General features: G+C 37.1%; 1 protein-coding gene across 1 annotated transcript in view; it reads left to right on the plus strand.

Annotated features, from left to right (window-relative positions):
• The window catches only part of LOC124721515 (V-type proton ATPase 21 kDa proteolipid subunit c''-like), a 45,545-nt gene extending 36,923 nt beyond the window's left edge, over positions 1-8,622 (plus strand). The window contains exon 7 of the mRNA XM_047246531.1: positions 7,678-8,622. Within this exon, the coding sequence (XP_047102487.1) occupies positions 7,678-7,710 (33 nt within the window). The 3' untranslated portion in view covers positions 7,711-8,622. The remainder of the gene's footprint in view (positions 1-7,677) is intronic.
• The last annotated feature ends 3,402 nt before the right edge of the window (positions 8,623-12,024 follow it).

Raw genomic sequence — 12,024 nt, forward strand, 5'->3', positions numbered from 1 at the left:
AACAGTGAATGTCACATCTTAATGTGCAGTTTTCATTTTACTTGCTGCACAAAAATCTACATTCCTGATTGTCTTGTGTCTGTTGTCACAAATGCTAGTCATGAATACTGCCACAAACACTCATATGAAAATCATTGATAGTTTTCACTTTTTTTATTGTTTAGTGAGTTAATAGTTATTAACCTCTTCTCAAAATAATTGTTCTGTGCTTTAACAGCCCATATTGACAGTTTTCTTATTTCATTAAAATAGTCCTGAACTGGCATGATAAAGGCTGCAGTTCTTAGTAAGGCACCAGTTTGGTAAAGTGGAGACTGGCTGGTTTATGTAAGATGATTTGTAGGTTTGCAATTAAGTGTCAGTAACTTAGTACATATGTACTGTAGAATTTTCAGTTAATGGCAGGTGTGTCCACAGATTATCAGAGTATAAGTTGTGGGAGCCTATTATAAAGTTCAGTATGAATAAAAGTTGCTTTGCTGATACAAATGCTTATCTGTTGAGTATATAACACACAGTTGATCCCTGCCAACTTTATTCTTGCATTAGACACAAGCTGTGTGGAGATCAACATTCTCGTTAAAAAATGGCACCAAAATATTGTTTAGTTTAGTTATGTCAAGTTTTATATATCATTTTTACGATTATTTTATCGATATAATGTGGAATAAGTCAGATTTATATTTATAATATTAATTAGTGAATATATGTTCTTTGATGGTGCAGTTAAAATACCTAAATCCTTGAATAGGTGCCTACAAGATGTCCTTGGGTGAACACCACTAATTATTCTCCCTGCTCTCTTTTGTGCAATCAATACTTTGTGTCTAACAAGGGGGAGGCCTCAGACACGGCCAACCGATTCGGCTCAAATTTGGCAGGTCGCTTGTGTACAGCCTAAAACGAAGATATTTTGGGTCAATACCCCCGCGTTTTTGAGAAAATCACCCCTAAAAGTTATGACGAGCAATCGACTCAAAATTGAAGGGATCGATAGATAATTGTAAATAGAGCATTTTTCATCATCAGGTATGGGGCCCGCAAACGCAAACTTTTCCAGAAATCGAGGAAAGAAACTTTTACAACTGCCGCTTCTGTAGCCACATGGTAAACGTTTTTCGCCAACAGTGCCGATAGCGCAGCGGCCGAGGTAACTGGCTGGGAATCGGAAAACCTGGGTTGGAATCTCGAAGAAACCTAGCGGATGTTATTCTTTTCGTTTGTATTTTTTCCATATCTCAGTTGATAGGGATAGGAGGCTTAATAAGGTAAGTAAATCAATAAGGAATGATGATAATAAGGTAGACAAATTAATTTACCAAACGCCACGAGTTAGTAAAGTATTAAAGTTTTAAGCCTCGCCACATGAAAACAACTCCAAGTAAGAGTGCTGCAAATTCTTCACGAGGGATGACAGATAGCCAACTGCGCGACGCTTGTTTACAGCTAGGCACGGGACAGAATGCACGCGGGGAGAGTTACGTTGTCCCGGTTGCCTCTTCGTCATATCATAGTTGGGCACCTGGAAGAGTGAAGGTGTCCAGCACGAGCATAATAGAGGTCAATCGGAAAGAATTGTTTTCCGTCATTAGGCTGCCGCGAACCTTGCGGATACATGTAGTGATTTTTCCATCGTTAATGCGCCAAATGAAATAAGTTTTGTGAATGAATACAGTGTTCTTCCGTAAGTAACATATGACGAATACTGTATGTAGTTTGTAGTAATTAGCTCGTCTGTTTATGCCGTAGTAACCAGTTATTGTTTGTTGTCATATCTTTCAGGTGCATAATCTGAATAATGGAGGATGTACACCCTTTGACTAGCACTGTAATGTGTAGTTGGGAGTCTGTCAAAGACGATGGCAAGCGGGAAGTTACCGACGCTGTGTTTTGGTTTATAAAAGTGTTGCAAGACAGATGCATTATCAGTGCACTACCGGAAGCAGGCAGCTCTGTTTCTTGGAGTTTGAGAAATTTATTTGCCTACCTTAATATTATCATTCCTTATTGATTTACTTATCTTATTGACCCTCCTGTCCCTATCAACTGAGATATGGAAAAATACAAATGAAAAGAACAACATCCGCTAGGTTTCTTAGAGATTCAAACCCGGGTTCTCTGAATCCCAGACAGTTACCTTGGCCATTGCACTATTTTTTTGTTTATTGTTCTTGTTTTGTTCGATTCACTTTTGCAGGTGTGGATGTCGCATGACACCCGTTCAAGTTCAGTGTTGAGCTGTTAACTCAGTTTTTTTTTAGAGAGGGCAGCTAACCCTCTGACCGAACACGCCGAGCTACTGTGCCGGTGACTATCGCTGCTGTCTGCGAAAAGCGTTTACCATGGGGGTACAGAAGCGGCAGTTGTAAAAGTTTCTTTCCTCGATTTCTGGAAAAGTTTGCATTTGCGGACCCCATACCTGATGATGAAAATGCTCTATTTACAATTATCTATCAATCCCGCCAATTTTGAGTCGATTGCTAGTCATAACCTTTAGTGGTGATTTTCTCAAAAATGCGGGGGTATTGACCCAAAATATCTTAGATTCCTTCGTTTTAGGTTGTACATAAGCGATCTGCCATATTTGAGCCGAATCGGTTGGCCGTGTCTGAGGCCTTCCCCTTATGGAATAGTTTTCTGGGCTAACTCACCACTTATAAGACATTATTGAGTGGAAATATGCAAAGTACGTTAGGAGGCTGATCTGTTTATTACAAAGACTAGCGATTATACAAAGAGCGAAAGAAGCTGAACTTAATTGTGTGAGAAGCTCTGTAATATGCTTCTTCCAGTTAAAGTTGTCAATGTGAACACCCAAAAATTTGGAGAAATCTACCCTGTTAACTGAGCCCTGTTCATATGCTGCATCAATTGTCAGTATGACTATTTGGTGTACAGAACTGGATATAGTGAGTTTTTTTCAAAATTAAAGGAGAGTCTATTTTCTGAGAACCACTTAATAATTCTTTGAAAGATATCCTTAACAATATCTTCAGCTGCTTTTTCTGGAATGGGATTTATTACAACACTCGTGTCACCTGCAAAAAGTATTAGTTCTGCTTGCTGAATGTTAAGTGAGAGGTCATTCACACGAATAAGGAACAGCAGAGGACCCAAAATTGAACCCTGTGGGACTCCCTTTGTGATAACTCCCCATTCACTAGAATTTACCACCCTTCTAATATTGTGTTGTTCAGCACAACTTCTTGCTTTCTGTTTGTTAAGTATGATTCAAACCAGCTGTGTGTATAGCCTTCAATTCCATTAAACCTGAGTTTTTCTAAGATTGACATGATCCACACAGTCAAATGCCTTGGGAAGATCACAAAAAATACCAGCCGGTGACAATTTGTTATTTAGGGCTTGTGCTGTTTGATGGTTAAATGTGTAGATAGCATTCTCAGTCGAGTAACTCTTCCCGAATCCGAACTGACAGGCTGAGTAAACTATTTTCAGTTTAATGTGAGACTACTCTTGAATACATGACTTTTTCGAATATTTTAGAAAATGAAGTCGGCAATGAGACTGGTCTATAATTATTTAAGTCTCTCTTTTCCCCCTTCTTATGAAGGTTTGACAATTGCATATTTCAATCTGTCTTGAAAAATTCCCTCTGCCAGCAAAGCATTACATATATCACTAAGGACTCCTTATTGAATTAGAAAAACACTTCAAAATTCTGTTGGGCTCCATTACCACCACATGAGCTCTTGTTTTTCAGTATATTTATAATTCTCTTAATTTCAATGGGGTATGTTGGTGCTATTTCTAAAAGCCTAAAATCCTGGGGAATGACATTAACATTTTTTGCTTCTTCAACTGAACCCTTTAACCCTATTTTTGCTACTACATTCAGAAAGTAATTGTTAAAAATACTTGCCACTTGTGAATTATCACTAACATCATTGTCATTTAGCTTTATTGCTGTGGTATTCTGTGTACTGTCAGGCTGCCCCATCTCCCGTTTGATAATATTCCATATAGATTTAATCTTTTACCTGCATTATTAATTTCTGTGGGAACACACAAGCTTCTCGACTTCTTAATGACTTTCTTTAAAACATTACAGTATCTTTTGTAGTAAGCAAGTAATGTCAGATCCTGACTTATTCTGGTCTGTCCATATATTTCTGTCTTCCTCTTACACGATATCTTAATTCCCTCAGTAATCCATGGCTTACTTGACTTTGTAATGACTTTTTTGGATAAAATTTCAGGAAAGCGACCCTCAAATATTGAGACAAATTTATGGTGGAATAAATTGAATTTGTCATCAGCATCATTTTCTGTGTATACTTCATCCCATTCTACCTCTTCTAGGCTGCTCTTAAAACTTTGTACCCTGTCACGAGATGCAACACACGAGGAAGCCAAATGTCTGTGATGTACTGTTGTGCCATCAGAGTTCACTCAGACAGTATCTGCCATGACATAAAGCCATACCTGATGGCTCCTCACACAACACCAGGAGTAATGATGCTGTGCTGTTTCAAATCATAGGAAGATTGGGACCTCTCCCCAGCTTGTCGCCATACTCCCAGATGATGGTAATGTGGGGTAGTGCAGAACTGTGATTAATCACTGAACACAGTGCAATGCCACTCGTTGGCATTCCATGCTCCCTGGTCACAGCATCACTCCTAACCTGGCTGTTTGTGTTGGCTGTTTGTGTTGGCTGTTTGTGTTGGCTGTTTGTGTTGGCTGTTTGTGTTGGCTGTTTGTGTTGGCTGTTTGTGTTGGCTGTTTGTGTTGGCTGTTTGTGTTGGCTGTTTGTGTTGGCTGTTTGTGTTGGCTGTTTGTGTTGGCTGTTTGTGTTGGCTGTTTGTGTTGGCTGTTTGTGTTGGCTGTTTGTGTTGGCTGTTTGTGTTGGCTGTTTGTGTTGGCTGTTTGTGTTGGCTGTTTGTGTTGGCTGTTTGTGTTGGCTGTTTGTGTTGGCTGTTTGTGTTGGCTGTTTGTGTTGGCTGTTTGTGTTGGCTGTTTGTGTTGTGGTTGGTTAATGACAGCTTACACATAAGATGGTAATTCCCTAGTCTGGCAACTGCTAGTCTCTGACCAATGGTGTGGGATGGTGCAGGGAGTCAATTACTTGTTCTCGGATGGCAGCTGCCAATATGAAGGGGTTACAATGTGCTTGGTGCACAATATGGTGACCTCTCTTCCAGTGGTTGTGGTTGACTGGAACCTAGATGAGTATGCATGCCCTCACATTCACATGGAGTCCAACACTGAGTCACTGTCAAATCCAAATGGCCTGCAAACATGGATATTGCACGATTTGACCAGCTGTGCAAATGTAAATTCACAGTGATGTGCTGCTGCCCCCCCCCCCCCCCCTTTTCCAACACTGATGGGTGCTGATAAGACTGTACCTCACAATACATGGCATCTGCGTCCTTCACAGTAATCAATCAACATCTGATCTGTTCACACTCCTTATATAGGTTACCAGGGCTTGCAGCAACACTAAACATGAACAACATTAATGCAGTCCATAGCCTGTTCTACTTGTCACAGTCTGGCACTTTTGAAAGGCTTATGTTGTTATGATTAGTGCCCTGTGTGACTCTGCTTGACATTCCTAAAATGTATTAAATCTTCAGCCCTTCAACATAATTTTCATCTTGTGGAAGTGGAAAAAGTCGCACAGAGCTAAGTCTGGTGATTTTCTTTGTCAAATATTCCTGAGTAAGCTAGACTTTGTGGTCCTATATTGTCATACAAGCCTACCAGTCATTTGTCCTCCATGTCTGTGGACTTTACTTCTCATGTTTCAAGCCATTTGTGGAAGAATATGATGATTGAACTCTCTTGAGCTTTAGTGTCAATCTGTGTCTGAACAATCCCATCAGTGTATCAACAAGGACTTTCTGTTACTCTTGACATGTTGAGCTTTTTTGGTCATGGCGAAGGACTCTTCCTTCGCGATGACTGCTGCTTGGTTTCAGGGCTATAGCCATAAACCAAACTTTTGTCACCTCTAGAACCTTTCAAAGTAAATTTGGATTGTCTTGTACTTGTTTGTTCCCTGCAGAGTTCCATACAATGCTGCGTCAGATTGTCTTGAAGTAGTTGTGGCACAAACTTGAGCCATAATCCTTCTCATGTTCAATTCTCCTGATGAAGTAGACAAGAGGCATTGTCATCAGAAGCTGATATTTACACGTTTCTGAAATGGTTTTACCAGGCAAGTGTCTTCCAAAATCTTGCGTCAACATTTCCTTCATTTCTGTAGTGGTTTTCCTAAGTTTAGAACAAACTTCATACTGGCACCCTTTTCTTTCAGATCCACCAGTGCGAAACTACAAACTCATGGTAACTTGACAATGGAAATATCGTGTAATTTTCTTAGTTTCGGTATTACCCTTTCAGGTAATCCTATGAAAGTAGGAGGAGGCCATAAAGCTCTCACTGTTAGGTGTAAGGATTTGTGGGAAGTTTGAGGAAACTCCCATGTAATGCCTCAGTAGTTTTACATAACATGATGCAGCATCCTTTTGTGACCACACTACTTATCTGTATTAAATAGGAGTTTAGTAACTCTTTTGATCCATAGTCTACAGTATATTGCCATCCTCTGTAGGTGCAAATATTTTTTTGTAGCAGTTGGGAGTTTCTTCTCATAACTGATGAAGCCATTCATTTGAAGGGGAATACCACTGCTGAAAATGATTTTCTTCAGGAAGTTGATGTGGACAGTGACTTAAGTTTTTTGCAACAATCGGGCATTAAAAGTATGATACTGTAAGTGTTGCATTGATCTCAAATATAAACAACTCCTGTTAAAATCCACTGTATAGTGGTATAAACAAGATTAACTCCATAGGATCATGTTGCATTAACATTTAGGTGCTCACCACACACACACACTGCCAGCAATAATAGAAAATTTTTGCTTGCTTATACATGATAGTGTAGGTTTGAAGTAAATCTTGAATGTCTTCATTTTCCACACTCTCTTTGTTCAGAACTTCTGTGTGGACTTAGTGTTTGTGGTGCATACAAGATTATAAGAATAAAATTGTTGTAGTACTTTCATGATACTTGTCACATCTCATTTGACTGAAAGGTGTCAGTTTGTCAACAAATACTACTACTACTCCAAAGATGCTCTTCTGCTAATTTTGAATAAAAATATTGTTAGGAATAGTTACACAGACCTGGGATTGATTAAAAATTTAAACTGGGTAGCTTAGCTGATCAGTATTGTTTGAGGTTGTGGCTGGTTCCCTATGTGATGCGAGAATTGCACAATGTGTAGTTTATTTTGGATATGGTCTTTGAGCTGTGGCTGTATCTTCTCTTAAAAGTTTCCTGATACATTAAGGTAGCTCAGATGTCAGGAATACTTGTGAAACCATGGAAGCAGATTACTCTAAATCTGATGCATACTTTCATTAGAAAGGAACATATTGCTCCAATCTGTGTTTCATTTAAGCATTTTCACATGTGCACAACTTCACCAATAATAGAGGGGTAAAAATTACATGTTTCTAGAAAAGATGATGATAATACTGGTGCCAGGTGTTGTCACAGTCTGTGAGATAAGTTGGAATATAGATGCAGAAGAGTGTCTCACTTAATGCATTCCTTTTTGAAGCTCTACTCCCTGTATATCTGTCTCACTTCAAAGCTAATTTGAATTTCAAAATATATATTTATGTATATTTTTAATTTCAGACTGCCAAAGTAAAGATGGGGGACAAGCAGTAAACAAGTGATCCATTTCAGCAGACAAGAAATATGGCTGTTTTTGGATTGTACAGAGACTTCATGTATAAATTAGTGGTGCTGGTGTACAGAAGTGTGAATGTGCTTTGTATATTTGTAAAAAGAAAGTGGGTGTAGAGAAGATAAGTATTATGTAATGAAAATGTATTTGTTATTACATTATTTTAATCAATTACATAGATGCGTGATTGTTACTCCTGATATGAACTGTATCATATGTACATAGTTTTCAAATTTGAAGTCTCTCTGTCTCACTTTGTATACATAATTATGCTTAGAAGAACCTAGTGTTTATACCAGAAATATTTCATAAATTTATGTTAATTTAATGAATCTAGCTCTGAATAGTGTGTGTAATTTATACTTGTGAAGTATGTGGGGTGATTTGGTAATGAAATATAGTTAATGTGTGAATAATTGTTGAAGTATACACATTGTAATTAGAGCATCATTCAGTATTAAATATTTTGCAGTGTGATCACAATTAAGGCAGAAACTGTTGTCCAGGCTCTTCAAACTGTAACTTTCTTGGTTGGTAGAGCAAACAAGTAAATGGAAACAAGACATACATGAAATTGTTTTTTTACACGTTGTGCTGATAAGATGATGTGGTAGGGATATAGAGGAATGGACAATTAATATAGTTCATTTCCATCATGGTTGAGAATGAGAGGGCATTACAAATGTCCGCCTGTATTAATTTTATCAAATCACTCCTCTATCCTGCTTGCATATTCAGATGTTAAATATTATCTTGCACAGAATTCATTATTTTGTAAGTTTTTTCGCCTGCATATTATTTATAGTGCTCATATACATGAACTATTTGTTGTACTGATTCACTGTCCATTATGTATTTCTCAAACTACAATATCAGTATTTGGTGTCAAGATTGTGTGTGTCTTTTTTTCCTGTACTACCATGTAGGTGCCATCCACAGAATATTGTCATCAATGAAATTTGTTATTTGATGTTGCATGTTGTCTCTTACATTGTAAGAATAACCATTTTTGCCAAGCTTAACTCACAGCTTTGCCTCTATTAGTAATTTTGTGTTTAATCTTAGGCTTCTAAGTAACTTGATTGCTGCTTCAGATGAAGATAATCAGGAAGCAAATGAAATTCTTGCCTTCAGCTTGTGTTCCAAAAAGTTATGCTGAAATTGAAAATTGCTTTGGGGGAAAAAAATTGAAGTGCAATTTTAAGTATAGGACCTAGTGACAGTTCACTTTTGAAAACATGAATGCTGAAACCATAAGGATGTATTTAAAAAAGCACTGCCACACTGAACAAACAATATAATAATTATATCTGAAAAGATGTGGTAAATGAGTTTCTAATTTGATATAAGTGCTTCATGTGACAAGTTACTTTTATTATTATCATCATCATCATCATCATCAAGCAGTGCATTCAAGTGTTACAGACACAATTGAAAGATATATAAATGGCATATCTTACCCACAAAGCAACTTTTAGTAGTACAACTTGACATTTTCCACATATACTGAACTGTCCAGATACAAAGGAAATGTCATTTGAAAATTGAGATTTCGAGCAGAGGCCTTCTGCTGCAGTTGGATAACTACCTGTTGAATGAATTTTATGTAGAAGTAATTTGGGAGGAGATGCTGAAAATTCTAGCGGTGTGTTGACTGCACTGTAGCATATGACACAACGCTAACATTTTTTATGCAAATTAAAGCACACACACTGTAAATAAAATGTAGGGTGTGGAGTAGTCTGAAGTACTGTTTTAGTGCATATTTGCCTTATAACAGTATTAAAAAGAGGCATTTAAAGGTAAAACGGGTGTTAATTGTGCACATTTTGGATTTCATATATTGTAACCCCCCCTTCCACCCCCCCCCCCTCTTTGATCTTAACTTTCCCCCCCCCCCCCCCCCCCCCTTCCTCTCTCAATATATGAACTGCAGATTTAAGTTGTTGGAATGATGTTTTGCAATTTTGAAAGGGAGCATGTTTAGTATGACTACCAATTAATTTTTGTACAATTTGTCACATGAGATTGTAAGTGTATTACCAGTAAAATATAGCTGGCTGGATGTACAATAATTTGTCAGCAGTCAGTTTTAGATGTGGACAATCCTTTAAGTAAAAACCATATTACTGCAGATGAGAAAAGAACAATGGAATAATAGTTTGAGAGAAGAATGGTGATATACAGTAGTCATCACGAATTACAAGAGAAGATGAAGTACCCCACAATTTTCAGTTGATTTTTATCAGAAAATGTACGGGGTACTGTTTTTTTGTGCTGTTAGTTTTTTGAAGTTTTTATTCGTTTGTTCCTAGTTAAATCGTGTCAGATCACACTACAATTGAAAATGAAGATACAAATGTAGTCTGATCTCTTACAGATTCTGTGGACACAGTTAATCTTTGTTTGAAAATAATTTGTACAAACTGTATTGTCTTTAAACTTTATGAATGTTTCGATTTCCACATTCATGGTCCTCTTTTTTTTCCTCATGAGTAAGTTTCTAAGAATGCATTTACTTTGTTTTAAATTTCATTGATTGTACAACTGGCTAAAAAGAGGTGAGAGAGATTGTCACCTGGGTTATGTACTTACAGCCCTTTGTGAAAGGCATCAGACGAAGACTTGAGCCGTAATTTTGTTCCCATAATCAGATGAGATGCCTATTCATGATTTTAGATTAATGACCTGTTCGCATGATACACCCTGCAAGCATTTCGTATGAGCATAACGAAGGTGAGAGTACTATTCATTGTTAAAGTATGTAATGTATATTATGAAAAACTTGTACAAGATAGTGCATCCAAACATCATTTTAAACATTGAAACTATGAAGTTTATAATCTGAAGTAAGGTTAAAAACTTCTTGTTTCCTATCAACTGCTCAGTTCCTCCACTGTACTGTGAGTGTTTGTTCATATTCCACCCAGGATCAAATTAGAAACTCAATATTTTAGTGATATTGAGTAGATAGTGTGGGGCATAAGTAGACTTTCCTGTGTCTTGGCAGAACAGATATTAAAATTATGCATTCTGTGGGAGAAAAGTGGGTTTTTAAAATACTTGTTCAGTAAAAATTGCAGTTTATTAATTACATCAACAATTAATTATAGTTCTGTTTATTAATAGACTTCAGTACACATGTATGTAGGGTCATTTCTTTCCGACATATTTAATGGTAGTTGATGTTTAGAAAACATATCTTGTAGATAAATGCAAGTCAGCAGGGTCAGTAATGAAAGATTTTGGCAACAAAGTGAAACTGGGTTGAATTTATGTAGCCTGGTAGCTGTACATAATTGTTGTAATAATGTTCTCAGCTTTTACGCACAGTTGCAACTTGCAGACCGTATAGTAACACACAAACTATTGAATAATATGAAGTATAAATTGTCAGTGCACAGCTGACTGTTATGGAAATCTGTAGACATACAGATCAGATGAGTAATCCATTCCTACCACTTGTACCATGCTTGTAATTGTTCTCATGGTATTTGTTACTTGTGCATTGTGATAGTCAGCATGATTGTTTCTGTGGTAGATGTTTCTATGGAACTTGAAATCAAGCTGCCCAAATAAAATTAGTGTGTGTGGAATATAATGAATATTTATGATGTGGCAGCTGTTTTAATAGGCTTCTGAAGTTCATACATGCTATGGGTGCTCCCTTCCCAGATTCCTGATATTTACAGGGGTGAGCAAACTACTGATGTAAGATACAGTGGCCAGAAAAATCGTTTCAAACATTCCATTCTCATGTACCTGAATTTAAAATTTTCTTTTCTTTTTATTATGGCATTAGTCATTCATGCAAATACATGTTAAAGCTGTTTTCACAGTATTGGTCTTCCAACTGTGTAAAAATAAACTCTGTACCATGTGAACTGATAACTAACCTTAAGGGTGCAGTCTATGCCACAATATGCTATTGTTGGTTTGTGTATATGGTTGATTTTTGTGTATGTGCAAATTTTGTTAAACCTTGCAAAACTTTACATTGTATGTGTGAATATTAAATGTTGGTACAGGGATTTTAATTGTCGACATAAAGCTGTATGTATGAATAAAATAATAAACTTTGTAATAGTTCAGCTCTGTGCTTGCCTGAACAGCTGTCTGGTTTTTGTATGTATTTGAAATTAAGATACTCTCTATCTTGCAGCATTGAGATGTAAGGTACTTCAGGAAGAACAACTCTTTACAAGATCCTGCACATTCTTGACTTAAAAAGTCACAAAGTTAGACACTCCAGTTAAACACATTTTTTATTCTCAGAATATTTCCAGGCTGAAAAG

This window comes from Schistocerca piceifrons, chromosome X, assembly GCF_021461385.2.
Source record: "Schistocerca piceifrons isolate TAMUIC-IGC-003096 chromosome X, iqSchPice1.1, whole genome shotgun sequence".
NCBI lineage: Eukaryota > Metazoa > Arthropoda > Insecta > Orthoptera > Acrididae > Schistocerca > Schistocerca piceifrons.